Below are 20,413 nucleotides of genomic sequence, written 5' to 3'. Positions count from 1 at the left end.
TTGATAGATAAGTAATTGTTTTATTTCAAAATGAAGTTTCTCAAAAGATCTCTTTAGATTTCATTTCTTATATGCTCTTCTCTTAACTTGAAAAAACAGTCAATCTTTCTACTTCAAGAAATTTACCACCATTATTTGCTATTAATTTTTAAACTTGAAAGCACCTAAATGTACTATCTGGCCATAGTTGTGTATATATATGTATCAATATATATACAATTATTGATACATAACAATTGATTGTATATATAATTGTATATATAATATATATAATTGTATATATATTGATACATAACAATCAATTGGAGCAAATTTAGAAAAAATTTTAACTGTGAACCATGCCTAATCTTTATCCTCTTCATATTTTGAAAGACTAAATGTAAAAAGGGTAATTTTTTCACATAGCAAGCATTCATTGGTACCTGGGACATGCTGACATGGTACTTGATACTGAGAGACACAAAGATCAATGAGATACAGTTTCCGACCTCCAGTTGCCAGGCGAATTCTCTAGCAGTGCTCCCTGCCAGGGTTCAAATGCTACGCATCCAACAAGAGTGGCCCACTCCACACCCATTAGGTCCAGACCAGTGGGCTGCCTCATGGTGTTATGGCTACAGATGTCCCTCATGCAGGCTCAAATTGCTGAGCTTCTGAACCTCTATGTGACAAACTACAAAGGCCGGTTTACCACGACGTTGTTCTGGAACAGGGTGGTAGGAAGGGAGTCTTCATAAACATTCTAGGAAGGCAGTAGAAGTATATTACTATGTTGGCTTACTATGTTATGAAGGTGATTATGCCCAGTGTAGGTCATAAGGGCACAACCTTAGAAGTCAGAGAGAATTGGGCTCAAATCTTGGTTCTGTCATTTAATAAAGGTGTGGGCTGGGCTCAGTGGCTCACGCCTGTAATCCCAGCACTTTGAGAGGCCAAGGAGGGTGGATCACTTGAAGCCAGGAGTTCGAGACCAGCCTGGCCAACATGGCAAAGCCCCATCTCTACCACAAAATGGGAAAATTAGCCAGGTGTGGTGATGCACACCTGTAGTCCCAGTTACTTAGGAGGCTGAGGCACAAGAATCGCTTGAATCTTGGAGGCGGGGGTTGCAGTGAGCCGAGATCGCACCATTGCACTCCAACCTGGGTGACACAGCGAGACTCTGTCTCAAAAGACAAAATAAAATAAAATAAAAAATAAAGGTGGCTTTTCTGCATTGTTTAAAATATGAACATAAAAATAATAGTACCCATCAGCTGGGCGTGGTGGTTCGCGCCTATAATCCCAGCACTCTGGGAGGCCAAGGCAGGCGGATCATGAGGTCAGGAGATCATGAGGTCAGGAGATCAAGACCATCCTGGCTAACACCGTGAAATCCCGTCTCTACTAAAAAATACAAAAAATTAGCCTGGCATTGTGGCAGATGCCTGTAGTCCCAGTTACGTGGGAGGCTGAGGCAGGAGAATGGCATGAACCCGGGAGGCAGAGCTTGCAGTGAGCCAAGATTGCCCCATTGCACTCCAGCCTGGGCGACAGAGCAAGACTCCATCTCAAAAAAAAAAAAAAAAAAAAAAAAAAAAAAGGACCTGCCTCAAAGGGTTATTATGATAATTAAATAAGAAATGCAAGACACTCAGCAAGTGCTTCATACAAAGTAACTGACCAAATAATTACAGCACTTTCTAGTCAGGTCACAATCACCTAAAAGTAGATTGCTTAAAATCAAAATTTGTTTGAAATCACAGTTTAAAGACGAGATATGTGACAGACTATATTTACTTGTTATTATAGTTTTAATTAAATGATGAACGTCTAACTAACCATGAGGACAATGTATTTAATGAATGTATTTAACAAATAACCTCTTTATAGTTCTTAATACATGCCAGACACTGTTTTACAAATACTAATCCATTTAATATTCATAACAAACCTATGTGGAATAATTATTATAATTTTTCCCATTGTGTGTGTGTGTGTGTGTATATATTATATATATTATAATATATAGTATTATATGTATACTATATATAAAAATTACAAACTTCAACTATGTTTCAGGAACATGTTTTGTCTCACTGGGAGAATACCAAGAAACACAATTAAATAATACTAACTTTTTCCAGAGACAGGATTTATTTTTTTGTATCAGTAATACAAGGATAGTGGTTAGGATTTTAAGAGACTATGAAAGAGGAGTTATTTGGTTGGATTAGATTTTACTAAACTCCCAGATTCCACACAAACTGGAAATCAGTAAAGACATGCTGACTTAACCCTCACATGTAGCAGTTTAATAATAATAATAATAAATCACATACATGTGTTTCTACAGAAAATTACAGGAGGAACATGGAACTGACATTCTTTGATTGTTTCCTAGTTACCAGGATGGGTAGCCCTCGGGCACACTGTCTCACTAATTTCCACCACACTGCTCTGCAGCAAGTAAAGGAGCCCCATTTTCAAGACCAGGGCCCCCAAATTAATTAAGAAACATTACCCAAGGTCTCTCAACAATGAAAAGCAAACTGGGTCTCTGAAGGACATACTGAACAGAAACTGAAGTCTCTCACGTCTTCAAAAGTTAAAGCTACTGACTACTTTAGGCATGTTTATTTTAAGCATCAAGGATAAAGTTATTCTGGAGTTTCTCAAATAAATACATTTAAAGCCCATCATTTTTCTAAAGCAAAAACTAAATATTTGCAAACACCACATTAAGAACCATGGCTAGTTATACCATTAAGCCTCACTTAGTTCCTAAGTACAGCTTCATATTCAATAATCTGTTGATGGATCGAGGCAGTGGGAGTGCCGTGGGTGTATGAAGATTGATGGTGACCTTTCTGGAAAATAATTTCCCCACACATCTTATAGCCAGTGGCCACATCTGAAGCTTAGTATATTAGTCCATTCTCACACTGCTGAAAATGACATACCCAAGACTGGGCAATTTACAAAAGAAAGATGTTTAATGGAGTTACAGTTCCACATGCCTGTGGAGGCCTCACAATCATGGCGGAAGGCAAGGAGGAGCAAGTCGCATCTTACATGGATGGCAGCAGGCAAAGAGAGAGCCCATGCAGGGTAAGTCCCGTTTTTAAAACCATCAGATCTGTGAGACTCATTCATTATCACCAGAACAGCACAGGAAAGACTCGCCCCCATAATTCAATCACGTCCCACCGGGGATGAGATTTGGGTGGGGCCATAGCCAAACCTATCACTTAAGAGTTCAAGAAAATCAAGTTTTACATTATTCTGATATACAAGGAGATAAAATACAAGGGTTTTAGGAAACAGAGAGAGAAAACAAGCTTGAACTAAGAGTTCCTGAGAAGCCAATGTATGGTCGGCAGTGTTAAATCCTGAGAGTACCAAAGCTGAAAAAGCCAATCATGGCCCTCAAGAACTGGGTCCTAGTGGGTCAGACATATGCATGAAGGGATTATTATGTCTCAATGCAGCTGTTGTTATAAAGCAAGTTTGCGTAGAATAATTGCCTACAAGATAATTATTCTTCCTCACGGAGGAACATGGAAGGTTCCGGAAGGAGGTGCATGGGTAGGTTTAAGAGACAAGTAGGAGCCAGTGAGAGCAGTGAGCAGGAGATTTCCAGCAAAGGAAACATTATAAGGGATGGAATTGCTTTATGTGCACAGGGGAACTGCAAGTGTGATGCGAGATACGGCTAGAACTGTTGGAAATGGGGAAGTGAATTTGAATAATAAAAATATTTGATGACTACAACAATAAAAATCAGTAGCACTTGATATGCTCTCTCCTGTTTAATACACCCACCCACTCCGGGCTGGGCACTATCTTCACCCCTATTTTATAAATAAGGAAACAGAGGTACAGAGAGTTTTCGTAAAGTTCTGCTAGGTGCTCTGCCTAGAAAAGAGCAGGGCCAAGGTTCAATCCCGAGCCAGTGGACTCCAGGGAATGAGCTGTTGAGCATTAGCAGAATCCTCTTAGTGTTGTGTTATTAAATCAGTGGAACCCATGCAATGCTGGCTGGCCAGATGACAGCAGCTGGGGCAGGTGTCTGCAGGTGAGCTGCACTCCTAGCTATGGATCCTTTAGAATGAGTCACTGAGTCTGGCTAACTCTGGCGAATTCTAGATGCCCACAGAGAATAAGGCATCTTCTTCATAAAAACTGAAAGGAAGACCCTGGAGATGCCCTTGGTGGGCAAAAGGCGAGAAATCTGGCCCGTAACACTTAATCCAGGCTGAGAGTCTGGAAGGTGCAGTGGGGAAGTCTTAGGTCGCTGAGCTGGATAAACATGCAGTGCAAAGGCCCATGGGCTCGGCCAGAAGCCACAGTTGCTTTTGTACCCAGTGCAGGTGTCGTGGCTGAGTAGGACACCTCATTGCCCTGGGATCCCTGTCCCCACCACACCCACATAGGCCTGCAAATGATACCAAGGTCCAGATGAACTCAGGGTTCAAGTATTTAAGTTCTGTTGATTTTCCACTTATCTGTGGAAAGTCAATTTCTCTTGGGGCTCTTAATTCTACCTTTCAGTACCTACAGGAACTCTGAATGAGACCTGTAGAATAAGTCATTTCATCATTAAGCATCTTTTCAAAATGAAACCAACAGTGGTTTATCATGTATCATCTGCCAACTTCACAAATTAAACACTAGAGATTAACTGCTGCCACCGCCATCTTCTAACAAAAAGATGAAGGAAAAGTGGTAGCTTGGTTGGGTTCATTTGCATTCCTTAGCATTATAACAGCGTGCTTTACATTTGTTTTTCTCCACACACTGGACCCATTTCAGATGAAGGTTTTGCCAACTGGTCTCCATTAAACACAATTTAGTCTTTCTGTGCTGTTTCTGTTTATTAAACTTTAGATCACCCTAATGCAAGACAGGCACACCCTAGTAATCTTGATGGGGTGCAAAAGTACATTCATTTCAATAACCGGATTATGTAGCCGCTTGCAAAGCAAGACTGCAGCAGACCTAATAGAAGAGCTGACGGCATTCTTTCATTTTCTAGATGACCCCACTGGCTTCTCCAAACTAGAAGATATACAGCACCGAGGCATTTATTTTTCCTTGCATACAATTGATATTTTATGACTATTACAAAAAAGTATAAACATAACAAATGGTATTCCACTTTGAATGTTTGTTTTTTAACTTTAGAAGAAACTCATCATGCTCGAGTTTGAGGTTTTGCTGTTTCTTTTTTTTACATTGTTTTAACACTGACAGAAACGTGAGCTTTTCCTTCACTAAACAATTCATTTTCTAACTATCATGATTTATTGAAGCAGATGATAAAAAAGGGTAACAGGACAAATCATTGTCTATTTATTTAAGAGAGAATGCTATTTTCATAAAGAATCGGCTGAGACTCTCCCATTCCTTCCCACGCTTCATTTTAAAACCTCACAATATAAGGTGAAAAAAGCAGCAAAACAACAAACGGAACTTGAGCAAACAAGTCCGATGCCTGCAGTGACCTTTGGAATGATCTAGAGAAAGTACATGAGTTGGAATGAAAGCCAGTCAAGGATTAGAGGAGACAAAGAATTATTCAAAGCTGCATGCTCATTTCAGCACTGAACATATGCTAAATGCTCACTAGCAGGATCTAGAAATAAATATATAGGTTCCAAGTGTTTACATTATGATGAAGGAAATCATAGGCCTCCATTTCAGCCTCCTGCCATCCCCACCACTCTTAGTACTTCAGAACTTTGACCTGAATTATCTGGATCACCACAAGATAAGCAAACAAACAAAAAGCCCTCTTTTTGTCAAGAACCGTCTTTAGAAGAATTCACCCAAGGATTCCTTTTTTTTCTTTTTTTTTTTAGACAGAATCCTGCTCTGTCACCTAAGCTGGAGTGCAATGACATGATCTCGGCTCACTGCAACCTGTGCAATCTCTGCCTCCTGGATTCAAGCAAATCTCCTGCCTCAACCTCCCGAGTAGCTGGGACTACAGGTGTGTGGCACCACACCCAGCTAATTTTGTATTTTTAGTAGAGATGGGGTTTTGCCATGTTGACCATGCTGGTCTCGAACTCCTGCCCTTAGGTGATCCACCTGCCTTGGCCTCCCAAAGTGTTGAGATGACAGGCTCGAGCCACTGCGCTTGGTCCCTCTCCCAACCCAGAATTTCTTTAGGTATCTTCTTCACAAGGACATGACCATGATGTGCGGCTAAACTATTAAAATTGGCTTTTAACTGAACTCACCAACGAGTAGAGAAAACTCAAGTTTATCACATACAGTTGTGTTTTAAAGCCTCTCGGAAGCCACACATTCCCAGTAGTGAAACAGGAATTGGGTCCTCCCGCCCTGGCTCCTGTGCTTTGCGCAGGGCACCATCTGCATTGTTAACGCAGGATGCCTACAGGACAGAAGTCGCCCAAGGATCCTTGATCCATAAACGGGGCCAGCCCTACAGGTAGGAAACGCATGAGGATATGCACACCTTGAACTGGGGGAAACTGAACGTCAGCCCCATAATATTAATTCTTCCATTCTTGCTTCCTGTCTTGCAAAACGTAAAACGTAAAGTGTTTGCTGTCTACTGAAATTCCCTACGAAAATACAAAACCTTTGGAAGAAACTACTTTGCATTAGCTGAGGCAAATTTTGTTTAGTTCACCATTTTTCTTCGGGAGACCTGCCAGATTAACAGCTGTCATAGGGCTCTATTCTTTTAAACAGACTGTTTTGAATGGTATATTACTGGTCTTATACTTAGTTATGTGGATTCACTTTGAAGCTTTCTTCTGCTGGATCAACTTCTGAGTGTGGTCACTGATTTTTGTAGTTATTGTTATAGTAGACTACAGCACTTCAGATTTGGGAAGAATAATCTCAATTTCAGACCCAGTGTCTTAACCTCCCCATAAGTACACCCATCTCTGTCACATAATAAGTCCTACATAGGCCGGGCGTGGTGGCTCATGCCTGTAATCCCAGCACTTTGGGAGGCCGAGGCAGGCAGATCACCCGAGGTCAGGAGTTCGAGACCAGCCTGACCAACATGGACAAACCCTGTCTCTACTAAAAATACAAAAAATTAGCTGGGCATGGTGGCGCATGCCTGTAATCCCAGCTACTTGGGAGGCTGAGGCAGGAAAATCGCTTGAACCTGGGAGGCGGAGTTTGCAGTGAGCCGAGATGGCGCCATTGCACTCCAGCCTGGGGGACAACAGTGAAACTCTGTCTCAAAAAAACAAAAAGCAAAACAAAACAAAAAAAGTCCTACATTTTGTTTTGGAAAATATGCTCATGCCACACCTGTGTGCACAAATGGAAGGGAATCACTAAGTCTCACCCTCCCCTGGATAGAAGTAATGCAAAAACTCAACCACTGTGTGGATGAAGCTGGAAGGAAGCACGTGATTTTTTGGGACCATCAGGTGAAAAGAAGGGATTACCCTAGAGAAAAACGAAACCCCAGCCCTGTGCCACACATCGGCATGGAATTTCAGTTTACAACATCTGCATGGGGAGGGCATCGCAAACCAGAAAGTTAGTGAACATTACGTTGGCCTAGGACCTGGACACCTGTGCATCCTCCAGCAGAAGCAAGCACCCCACAGCCCTGCAGAGGCTCTTTCACAGCTGCGAGGACGTGGGGTTGCAACTTGCTTGTCGTTAAGTTTTGTTTAGATTTAGAAGTAATGTGAACACCCATTGCAGCATCATTGATGAGAACACAAATGAGAAATAATCTACGTGGTGAAAACTCAGGGGTTGACTAAGTTATAATATAGTTACACAATTACTTTGCACTCTACGAAAATTACATTTTAGGACATTTTATAACATAGGAAAATGCACAACTTGCGTGAATACAGCAAATTATAAAATAGTATGTGCAATATGATTCAAAATTTGTTTGTAAAAAGTACATATAGACATAAGAAAGATTCTGAAAACATTTGGCTGAAAAGCAATAGTATTTATTTCTGGGAATAAGGATTACATTTTTAAGTGTTTTTTCTTATTATTTTATTTTTCCAAATCACCAAAAAACATGTGTTTAGTATAACAGTGGGACCAAAAATATCAATTCAATGTTTCTAAAAATAAGGTTAATACTCACCAGAGAGCACAACTGAAAGCTTACAAGAAGATAAAAATTGCCTGGACTGTTTTAAGGGGAGCTTTATCTATCCAGGAAGTGAGACAGAAGGGCTGGAGTCTCTGTGGTTATGAAATTTGTGATAAACACCCACATATGGTGATTTTCTTTCTTTGTTTCTATGTTTCTTTCTTTCTCTCTCTCTCTCTTTATTTATCTATTTATTTATGCCAGTCTGCAGTTTGTTTTCTTCCAACTCAGAGTTTGGGGTTAATAACAATACACTGAAATTATGCCCTAAGAGAAAGCTATGGTTTAAATATGCGAATCTCCATGCTTTAAAGGAATAAAATGTAAAGTCCTGTTATCGCCAAGTTAATGGGGAGGAAATCTACAACAAGGAAGTTTACATATTGCATTATTTAGCTCACATTTTCTATTCTCTGATAAGCAACTTAAGTTCCAATGACCAATGACTTACTCTATGAGATTATAGTAACAGACCTTTTAAACTGTTAAGGGGATGATGTACTGAAATGTCAGTAATACATTATAATTTTATGTTTATGACAATTGAAATGAAGAGCAAATACGATGTTATTACACTATTAGAACTGTTATTATCTGTACCATAAGAAGACAAATTATAGCCCCTGGGCCAAGTGTGGTTCAGTGCCTGTTTTGGTGCCATTTATGAGGTAATAATGGTTTTTACATTCTTAAATGGTTGGGGAAAAATTTAAAAAAACATTTCATTAATGTAAAAGGAATACGAAATGTCAATTTCAGTGTTCATAGTTTTACTGGAACACAGCCATGGTCATTTTTTTATATCATGCCCAGCTGATTTCACATTATAATGACTTCTTGAAAGAATTGTGACAAAGAGCATATGGTTCTCAAAGCCTTAAATATTTCCTAAGCTTTACAGAGAAAGTTTGCCTGATCTAGCATTTTTGAGGTGGTTCTGAATATTATTTGTATTTTCTACCCTCAGCCGCTAGATGGCATAAAAGATCCTTAAGCCAGTAGAAAGAATAACCCCAAAACCAAAAAACTTCTGCCCTACAGAGGATATTTACATTTTCAATTAAGTCATCCTCTAAAAGGGAGTTCTTTCAGCAGTACAAAACTTTTTGCTGTATGTGTTCAACAAACCAAAAATCAAATGTTTAAAGGAAACTAAGAAAGCATTAATTTAGTCTAGAAATAATGTCTACACTGAAATTTAGCATTTACTCACTTCTGTCTAAAGTAAATATTATGTGAATATGCACTATTAAAGAGGTTCCTCAGTTTTACTGTGTCTATACAAAATTCTTCTCTTATTAGACTGCATTGCACTTCTCCAGTTGCCAGGCTAATACAATCAGCTGAGCCAACTGGATTTAGAATGAGGTGGGTGTGTGTATGTGGGTGTGGATGCGTGTGTCCAGCACCAACTTTTACTTATTTTAACTGAATTTAAGTGGTCTTAAAGGATTTGACTGAACAGCTCTCTCAAGCGCTCGCTTTCTCTCTCTCTCTGTGTTAGCACTGTATAGACACAGTCAGCCATAACTAGTTTTACCATGGCCAAATTTTACACATCAATCAATCAAAGCAAGGCCACTGGGCCCTCTCACCCATTTTGTCTTTATAATTTACTGTCACGTTAAAACCACATTATGATCTTTTGAAAGAAGGATGCAAACCTGTATTGCTGGTATGGTAATATTATTCATGTTCTTTTAAACTGCAGGTTCCTCATTTCTCAACAAGAAGACAAAAAGCACTACATTACCACCCAGAGGCACAGCAGAGAGAATTCTGGCACCGTCTTCACCTAACGCTCACACCCTCTTCTACTGTTACAGTAGGTAAGTGGTCAGGCATGAGTGGGGCAGGAGAGGGCACCCCCACCCACCAACCGGGAACGTCAGGGGACCATAAGGCGATGGTCAGGAGGTTGTTACACTGTGTCTCTAAAATAATTGGTTGCAGCTGGGAGCCCGGGAAAGGCAGTCTCCCAAGATACAGAAAAAACAAAACAAAACTGGTGATCAGCAGCTTCCCGATAAGACTTCGGGAGTTGAGTGAGTGGACTCGAGCATGCGCAGTAAGAGGTAAAATGGCAGCGTTTAACTGGCACGCGACCCTGTAGGAGCATTTGACGCGAGGGAAGAGCGCTTCAAGTGAGCATGCGCAAAACTCCAGCAAACTGACTGCACGTGCAGCGCCCCCCAAAGGCTGGCAGGCCACTGTGCATGCAGACAGCTCACCCCCCCGCGAAGAATCAAGGGAAAAGGGACCAAAGACCCTGGAACATGCCAATGTATAAAACCCCAGTCAAAGGTCGAACTGTGCACTTGATCTCTCAAGTCGCCTGCTTAGCCCGCTTCCAAGTGGACTTCACTTCCTTTCATTCCTGCTCTAAAGCTTTTAAATACATTTTCACCCATTCCTGCTCCAAAACTTGCCTCAGTCTCTCCTGCCTTATGCACCTCAGTAGAATTCATTTTTCTAAGAAAGCAAAAATTGAAACTGCAGCAGATCCATGGGAATTCGCTGCCAGCAACATACTTTGGTGCTGCGAGACTCAGATATGTTTCACTGCTAACATTACTATTTCTGTTCCCTTTTTTCTGGAACTGTCAATTATGAACCTTTCCTTACACAAAGAAAAGTTCAAATAGGACAATGGATAACCCTATACTGATCACCTAGTTTAAATAATTTTGTCTTCTCTCTGTTAACTATTCCTATGTATATATCTATGTATGCATGTATCTATCAATCTATTATGTTTGTTGTTAAACCATTTTTAAGTTGCAAACATCATGGCACATCTCTAAATAACTCACCATGTATCTCCCAAAATAATAGCATTTTTCTGTCTACCCACATAACCATCATACACCTAATAAATCAGCAATAATTCTATGGTATCAATTAATACCCAGTGAACACTGAAATTTCTCTGATTGAACCCCCCAAAATACGTTTTAAGAATTTGTTGTTGCACCAGGATCTGATCTACAGCTGTGCTTCACACACTTTTAAGTATCTACTGTTCTCCTCTAGACAGTTGCTGCCTCCACTCTCTATGCAGACTTTTTTTTGTTTGTTTGTCTTTGAGAGGGAGTGTCGCTCTGTCGCTCAGGCTGGAGTGCAGTGGGGTGAGCTCGGCTCACTGCAAGCTCCGCCTCCCGGGTTCACGCCATTCTCCTGTCTCAGCCTCCCAAGTAGCTGGGACTACAGGCGCCCACCACCATGCCCGGCTAATTTTTTGTATTTTTAGTAGAGATGGGGTTTCACCGTGTTAGCCAGGATGGTCTTGATCTCCCCACCTCGTGATCCGCCCGCCTCAGCCTCCCAAAGTGCTGGGATTACAGGCGTGAGCCACTGACCCCGCCCTAGGCAGACTTCTTTTTCATGCTGATTTTTTTTTTTTTTTAAGACGCATTCATTTGCCTTGCAGAATCCACATTTTGAATTCTTTTGATTGTTTTCTTGTGGAGCTATTTAAATTGTTTCCTAGCCTTTATACTTTCTGTAAATGGGAGGTTAGGTCAAAAGTCTTAACAATATGATGCTGTATATTTCATCTGTTGCATCACACTGAGAGGTGTGAAATGTTGAGCTATCTCATTTTTGATAACGTTGATTTCAGTGAATTCCTCAAGATACTGATCACACCTTGTAAAGATGTTATTTTTTCTTTGCAATTAGCAAGCATCAACAAGGTTCTACTTTGTCATTGTGCAACCACCACAACCTTTATAGTAATTATTTCAGGTGTGGACATAATAGAACATATCATTAAGGATTGATGAACAGTAATTCTCTAATTCTGTTAATCCTTTGCCTGTCATTATCTAACATCATCCTGCATGGAGGAATTTTCTCTCATTCACTGAGAATGACGTATTAAAAGTCAGAGTAAATGCTGGATTCTTTACCTTTAATTCTCATTTTCATAGTAAGGATTTGGTGTAATACTCATCTCCAATTGAAGCAAAGTATTTGATGTTTCTCTCTCCCTTTCTCTCTCATACCGGAGACTTATGTATTTTCTTATTTATTTATTTGGAGACAGGGGCTCACTCTCACCCAGGCGGGAGTGCAGTGGTGTGATCATGGCTCACTGCAGCCTTGACCTCCCAGGCTCGGGTGACCCTCCCACCTCAGCCTCTTGAGTAGCTGAGACCACAGGTGTGTGCCCTCTTGCCCAGCTAATTTTCTGTAGATACGGGGTTTCACCATGTTGCCCAGGCTGGGGCTTTTATTTTTAAGTTTTTTACAATTAGTTATTGTTTCTGATGCTCAGTTTGTTCTCGTATATCGGGCCGTGAGATGTCTTTCTAGCTGGATGCTGTGGCACATCCTTACTGTTATTTGGTGTAAAATGTTCTTCCTGATCTCCTTCCCCGGCTGAGACTCTGGGTCTGTTTCATTCCTGCACATGACAGCTCCCTGTCCTCCTGCATCCCGGCAGCATCTCCATCTGAGGAGACCACTGTCCTCCCTCCAGACTGTGTCAATGAAAGTGCTAGACTGCCTCACCCACCCCCACAGAATCTGCTTAACACAGCAATTGCCTGCCATCAAGAATAACCCTGTAAATTAACAGTGCCAAACCAAGTTCCCAAAGGCATGGGGGGACAACCTCTCCTTGAAATGCCATAAAGATTTCTCTTACCTTGCGTAGTAGTCACTGGGTGGAACTGCTTCTTGAAAGAATTGGAACTGGTATAAATAAAGTCCAATCAAATGTCCAGCAGTGAAAATAGCCAGCAGAACACAGAGGCAGCTGAACAGCAATGGGTCGAACGTCCGGCACCAGGACCACCAGGTGCACAGACCCAAAAATACAAAAAAATACACAGATGATGTCAAAGACGGCAACATCATACCTAAGGAAAAGAAACGTAATCACAAAGTCAGGTAGAACTGGAAATTCATTTATCATTCAGTGAATATAACTATTTGAAATTATGTGAATTTCCTTCAAGTGTTTTTAGGTATTTTAAAAATCATATTTGATTTATATAATAAAAATTAAGGCTATATTTACTGTGAAAAAGTCATATATGAAAGGATAACTATAAATACAAAGATATACCAGATGATTTAAAAAATTCCACCTGTGGCATTTGAACTAAGTAAATGTCTACTTTTCATACCAGTAGCATTTGCATATTTACTTGCCTGTTTCCATCTTTCTACTTCTCCCAAAGTTTCAAGAATTCATATACCTGTATGTCTGTTCCAACCTTTCCTGAAACCATTTTCTTTATAATAATTTACTACTTTTTTTTTAGTTACCTAGTACGTCCTGGCCAATTAAACTCTCACTGTGCCCTGCTTATTTTATTTTATGTTTTGTAGAGATGGGGTTTTGCCATATTGCCCAGGTTGGTCTTGAACTCCTGGGTTCAAGTAATCCTCCCTCCTTGGCCTTCCAAAGGGCTGGGATTACAGGCATGAGCCACTGCTCCTGGCCAATAACTCCTTTAAAAGGGTTTTTAAGAAATCATAAATAAAGCCAGCACCTTAAGGCAAAAGGAGACTATTTTATTGGACATTTTGAAATGACTCCTCATTAAAATGTTGTGGTTTATTTCTTGAGAAATTCTACTGTCTTTTCCCCCATTTTTCCCCCTATTAAAAAACAGCTAAGTTGCTGCAGCTTTGCAGTTTGCTTGAGTCTACTCTAATATGCCTTCCGTAGCTCCGGAGCAGTGGTAAGCAGTGGAATGGAAGGAGGGAAAAGATCAAGATAACATTATTATGGAATAAGTGGTCCAACGCCAAAGTTTAGAGGAAGTGAGCGTCTGTGCTGGAAGATTACAATCTAACTTAGGAAGAAAAATAGTCTATCCTGGAGAGTTATATTAAGGTGACTATGGACTCATGTCAGCAGACAGACCTCCAGAACCTACAATATGGCTTGTGATGGGAACACGCACATTGTTAATTGCAGCAGGTCACCATTCCAAAGCTCTAAGGAACAGGATTGTTGTTATTCTAATCTAAACCTAGAAAATGGAGTCGCTTAGCATACATAGAAAAAGATTATTTTGCAGAGGTTAACAGAAACCATCTAAAAACATCAAAACTAGAACTAACCAGGAAAAATTATTTTGTGTGGTTTGCACATGTGGCCAGTTTTACAAGAGCTACAGTTATTATTTTCGTGTGGTGGAACAGATCGTTTCCTTCATTTCTTCTTCAACCATTTCTCTCAATCACCAAAGCACTGCTTGTGCCTTTTACCACGTGCCGCCAGTGTGAGAGACACTCACCCGAGGAGCCCAGTAAGATGGTAACAACCACTTTCCCAGCAGTGGTGATCATGTTGCCAATGAACTCTTTGAGCTTAGAGGCCACACAGGCAAGCCTGCGGAACATTTTTAACCTCGTGCTTTCTTCCAACTCGCCTTCAACACCATCTCCTCCGTCTAAATCCTCTTCGTAGATCAGTGCCTCTTCTGAATCAATTTTTTCTCCTCCAGCCTAAATAAAAGACAAACAGGAAACACTCAAGTCCAGGAGCCTGCCTATCAAGCCAGCAGATTACAGAGCTTCTAATTCATGGGTCAATCAATGTGGTGAATTTCACAGATCAGGAGAAAAAGGAAGACAACCAGTTCATTCCCCTCAGGTCTCTGATAATCCCTGTATAAGCCCAAGTAACTGTGATCTTTCTTGAAGAAGTAAACATAAACAGGAAACATCACAATTATAGGGTCCCTAATAACATGTCATGTTCCCTATTTGTGCTTATTTTTTTTTATAGGCAAAGAAGAAACTGTCTGAAACATCTATTAACAAGTTTGGTTTAGATCAATCTGGGTTTGGATCTTCAAATTTACAGAGTTGGCCAACAAGGTGATAGGAAGTTTGATAAAACTATCCACGGCTTTGACTGAAAGCGTGAGCACAATCAATGCTTAGGAAATTGCTTTTTTTCTAAGTTTATCTTTGTTCGCTATTTCCACATTTCCTGACCATGGAAGAATGAGTGGTCCTGGGCTTCTTGGCTACATATAGAGCTGCTTCCTATCTTATCCTTTTAGAGAATGATATGCTGGTTCAAGCCTGGGCAGCTCGGCACCTTAGTGCTTTAAGCAGAGATTTAGGAAGTTAACACATGTACCAGAACATATGCATATTTCCATGTATTATTTTAAACTAGGTATGCTAAGGCATTTTTGCTTGTTCGTTTTACGTTTAAAGAATAAATGGGAGGCTGGGCGCAGTGGCTCACACCTGTAATCTCAGCACTTTGGGAGGCCGAGGCAGGCGGATCAAGAGGCCAGGTGATGGAGACCATCCTGGCTAACACGGTGAAACCCTGTCTCTACTAAAAATACAAAAAAAAAAAAAAAAAAAAGAATAAATGGGAAAAATTTTTTGGCTAATCAGAATATTTCCCTAGAAGGGTTACAACTTTTTCTTTTTCTTAAGAAATCATAAATAAGGGGCTGGGTATGGTGGCTCACGCCTGTAATCCCAGCACTTTGAGAGGCTGAGGCAGCTGGATCACGAGGTCAAGAGATCAAGACCATCCTGGCCAACATGGTGAAACCTTGTCTCTACTAAAAATACAAAAAATTAGCTGAACATGGTGGCACGCGCCTGTAGTCCTAGCTACTCAGGAGGCTGAGGCAGGAGAAAATCGCTTGAACCTGGGAGGCGGAGGTTGCAGTGAACCAAGATTGTGCCACTGCACTCCTGCCTGGCGAGACTTCGTCTCAAAAAAAAAAAAAAGAAAAGAAAAGAAAAAAAGAAATCATAAATAAAACCATCATGCTAAGGCAAAAGGAGTCTGTTTGAGATGCATGAAACTTAGTGTGTGCATTTTTCCCTAGGCCGACAGACTTCGTATCTTTAATCTCACAAAGCTAAGAAGAATTGTTAAGCCCAGTTCAGGCATCTATTTAAGACTTAAAGAGTAGGGTCTGGCCTCTCCATGTTCCCATTTTTGATGGTTCTTTTTTGATATATTTAGTTCTGATATTTACTTAATACTCACTGATGGTGTCTGACCTTTTACTATGACCAAGTTCACGGAAGGAAGGCAGGGACTGGAGGGCCAGTGCTAAGTTCTAGTTAAGCGTAAAGTGGCCTTCAGGACTCAGGCCTTTCGTGTGCCCAGGAGAGTACACATGGTGAGTGACTGGAGTTGACTATTGATGAGCCAAGGCTACAGGATGCACCCAGCCAGCCCTCCAGCCACCTACACACACACACACACAGGGATTTAATCCTGGGCCACTTCAACTTGACTCCACTGTATTTCATCATGACATATTTATATATTTTTTTCTGAAGCAAGAGGAACATCTCACGCTCAATCAATAAGATTTTTCTATCCATACAGGGCCTAGTGTGTCCTAGCATCTATAGGAAGTGATGTAGCAATAAACACGTAAACAAGTAAAATATTAACCAGCTAAATATCTCACAGTAATGAATGCTATTCAGGGAGGTGGAATAGGGTGATGTGAAAGTGATTAACTGGGTGGCTGTTTCCAATTCAGAGGTTAAGGAAAGCCTCCCTGAGGAGGTGACATTTAAGCTGAGATCTGAATGTCACAAAGTTACCAGCCCTGTGAAAGTCCTGGCAAAGTGCTTTCCAGGTGGAGGAAAGAGCTGGTCCAAGGCTTGGTGGTATGTGCAGAAAGAGGGTAAGTGTCCCCAGGCCCGTGGCCACTTCCACTTCCCTAGAGAACAATTCCCACCTCATTCTCAGAGGATGACCTTGCTTTCTACTGCTCCCAGAGAGGAGCTGCCAGCTCCAGCCAGTACATCAGACCACCCAACTGCAGCAGGCCTGCCATGCACACACTCTGCCTTCCTCCTGCAACAAGACAAGCTGCATGTGCTCCAGCCACGATGACTGCATCCCATCTGCTGAGGACACCAGGGAGAGAACAGCCCAGCCACCCTGGGTCTCTCTCCTGCATCACAATGTGCTTTCTTTCTGCTGGATCACCCCTGTTAACAGGCAAAGGCGCCTTACCGTCTCACCTTAAAGAAACACACCCTTTCAACCCACATTTGTCTCTTAAGGTGAAACACTCCAGAAGAGTGGGCTAGACTCACCACTCCATTTACAGTAAAAATGCATCCATATCTAATTTCTCTTGAACCTACTCGAATCAGTCTTTGATCTTCGGCCCCTCCATCTAATGAGAGGCACACATGATTTGCTTTGTCACATAACTCTAGTTGCTCCTGGGGCGGCGCAGAGGGAGGAAGTAGCAGGGAGGTGATGGCTGTGCTGGAGGACAGGGGAGGGAGAGGTGGGGCTAAAGTAAAAATCCTGTCTTTGGAGTCTGTTTTGGAGGTCAGATTAGTAGGACCAGCTAGAAAGTTTAAAGTGGGGAGGAGGGATAGATGATAATCAGGGTGGCTCCTCTATCTTTGTCTAGGGAGGACAGACAGGAGGGAGGCAGACTGGAGACTGAGTGTCCACATTTCTGTTCTGAAAATTCAGTTCGGAGACCCCATTCAGGCATTCTTCTTGGAGGCATCCAGCAGACAGCTAGTATAGGAATCCGGAATGTTGGAGAGGGGCGGGAGCTGAAGAGGGCTTTTTGGAATTCGCCAGCGTATGATGGTTTAAAGGTCAGTAGCCTGATGAGGTTACCTGGAGGGAATACAAGGAAGGCCCTTCTCCAGGTGCTGCTGCCCCTGAGACCACTCTGCCTTCCCAGGTCTATGCCATCTCCTTGCCTGTCAGCATTCCTTGCAAGAAATGACCAGCAGAACCCGGAATCCACAGGCTCTCTTTGCCTCTTTGCTGTGGGACAGGCTGTTCCCACCCCTTAGGATGCCCTCTCCAGCTCCTACGGCCCAGGGCAGCTCTTCCATTCAGCTTACTCCATCTCCCCACAAAGAAATCCACCCACCGGAGCTATTGCCAGGACACCCACACCATCGTCAACACACAAACGACCTGCTCATCAGGCATCTGTTGCTTCTTTCCCCACCACAACAGGTGAGCAACCCATTAAAATCTCCCTCTAGGAAGGAAGTTTGGCCAAAATCTTTAGTCACTGCACTTTAAAAAGAAGCAAAAGGAAAAACATAGTCAGGGCCGCCTGGGTCACAGTCAGAAACACACTTGTGACTTTCATAATAAATGCGTTCTTATTCAATTATAGAATTGCTACGGATGTAGATTAAATCAAATAGAAATCTCTGATCAAGATGCCTTTGTGAGGTTATACAAATGCATTTCCCTGACCTGTCTTAGGAAGGACTGGGCCTTTGTGATTTTTATAAACTTACCACTGTACTTTAGGTTTTTCAGCATTTTTATACAGAAATCCCTGGGGCTGTCAGTCGAAAATACTTTTCAGATTTGCCAAGCTGAGAGCCAAGAGCGAGACGGGTTAGACTCTGTGAGCCCCTACTGTCCTGGTAGGTCAGGGCCAGAACTGCCATTAGTCATGTCAGGCTGGCTTATTAACAGGCAGGCTTTTTCCCCCCAAGTCTGCTGAAGTATAAACACTGAACCTCTGAAAGAGAATGGACTCACTCTCTCCTGTTTACTAACAGGCAGTCTTGCTTGCTGGAGCTGTAAGCTGTCCCTGCAGTGGAACAAAACTTCAATCTGGCCTTGACGCTAAGGAGGAGGAAAGGCTGTAAATAAAGATTTAACTTCCCTGGTTCCTGAGTCATCTTAGAAACTGAAGACAAAATAAACTCTTTACAGTTTAAAAAGTCAAATAAATGATTACACAGATTATTGACTATGTCAAAATCTAAAACTTATTTAAAGACATTTAAGTCGTTTATCTCGCCTCTTTAAAAGTTTATGATTTCAACAGGAAATCTTGTTATTTGCAACAACATGCATAAATCTAAAGAAGAATATGCTAATTGAAATAAGTCAGGCACAGAAAGACAAATATGGCATGATCTCACTTATACGTGGAATCTAAAGAAGTTGCACTGACAGAAGTAGAGGGTAGAGCAGTAGTCACCAGAGGCTGGGGAAGGAGGCCGGGGACCTGGAAAGGAGAGATGCTGATTCAAAGGGTACAAAATTTCACTTAGACATGAAGAACGATTTTGGGGGATCTATTGTACTGCCTGGTGACTGTAGTTATTAATGTATATTTCAAAATAGTTGGGCAGGCACAGTGGTTCATGCCATAATCCCAGCACCTTGGGAGGCCGAGGCGGGTGGATCACCTGAAGTTAGGAGTTCAAGACCAGCATGGACAACTTGGTGAAACTCTTGTCTCTACTAAAAATACAAAAATTAGCTGGGCATGGTGGCGCACGCTTGTAATCCTAGCTACTCAGGAGGCTGAGGCAAGAGAATCACTGGAACCGAGGTGGTGGAGGTTGCAGTGAGCTGAGATCGCTCTGCTGCACTCCAGCCTAGGCGACAGAATGAGACTCAATCTCAAAAAAATAAAATAAAATAAAATAAAAATAATAGAATACTGGAAAACATGATAGATAAAAGTTACTGATTTCAACATTTGATAACATGTATTAGTGTAGGCTCTCTCATTGCACATAAGGAAGCTCTAGGTACTACGGAATCAACTTTATACAAGGCCAGCCTCTTCTCTGTGAGGGCCCTGAATAAGGGCCTAAACACAAAGCTCTCACCCCACAATGAGACGGGATCTAAACCTTTGTATCTCTGCATCTCATCCCACAACACCCTCTCACTCTACAGCAGCACTGGTTCCATTAAGCCACAGCATCCGCCACGATTTCCACTCAATTTTGGACAAAGAAAACACATTAAATCACTTTTGGTAGGACCCAAACATCCATGTTTCATTACTCCCAAGCACTGTAAAAATCCAACTGGGTTGGAATAAATCCTAAGGATTACCTGACGACCTTTAAGAGGGCAGATGACCAGGCTCAACCTCAAACTTACTAAATCAGAAATTATGGGAATGAATTCCAGGAATCCATATGATAAAAGTACTCTCTGGGGTGATCTAAAGCAGCCCCTGCAGAATCCATGCCCTGGCTGACATTGGCAACCACTGATCAATGAATTCTCCACAGGGGCTCAGCTGAATAGGCATAATCTGAAAATATTTTGTTTGAATCATATCCTAGCAGACCCCCTTATGTGGAAAATAGATTGAAGTAAATTATCTCTGGAACCTCCTTTAGGTTTCAGTCAAGCTTTGGACGTCAGAGCAGAGCTTTTCGTGCAGCTTAATCCATTTTTTTTTCTTCTTTGTGGTTAAAACCAAGCTTTTAAAAACATTTCTATAGAAGTGTATCAAAGTCACATATAATGAGTCAAAAGATCTGGGAGGCAAAAGGAGCATTTTTCTGAAGTGTCATCAGTTGTTTGTTCAT

The 20,413-nt window shown here is 41.5% G+C and overlaps 1 protein-coding gene across 8 annotated transcripts in view; it reads right to left on the bottom strand.

The window, feature by feature from the left end:
• Nucleotides 1–20,413, bottom strand: part of PIEZO2 (piezo type mechanosensitive ion channel component 2) — a 466,534-nt gene that overhangs the window by 175,796 nt on the left and 270,325 nt on the right. For all 8 annotated transcript variants that reach the window (XM_045378159.2, XM_065534259.1, XM_045378160.2 and 5 more), the window contains exons 6-7: nucleotides 14,362–14,572; nucleotides 12,756–12,969 (exon numbers count right to left, since the gene is read on the bottom strand). In XM_045378159.2, the coding sequence (XP_045234094.2) occupies nucleotides 12,756–12,969; nucleotides 14,362–14,572 (425 nt within the window). The remainder of the gene's footprint in view (nucleotides 1–12,755; nucleotides 12,970–14,361; nucleotides 14,573–20,413) is intronic.

The sequence above is a fragment of the Macaca fascicularis genome, chromosome 18 (genome assembly GCF_037993035.2).
Source record: "Macaca fascicularis isolate 582-1 chromosome 18, T2T-MFA8v1.1".
Taxonomy (NCBI): Eukaryota; Metazoa; Chordata; class Mammalia; order Primates; family Cercopithecidae; genus Macaca; species Macaca fascicularis.
Note: the sequence above shows the minus strand (reverse complement) of the source record. Positions and strands in the feature narration are given on the sequence as shown.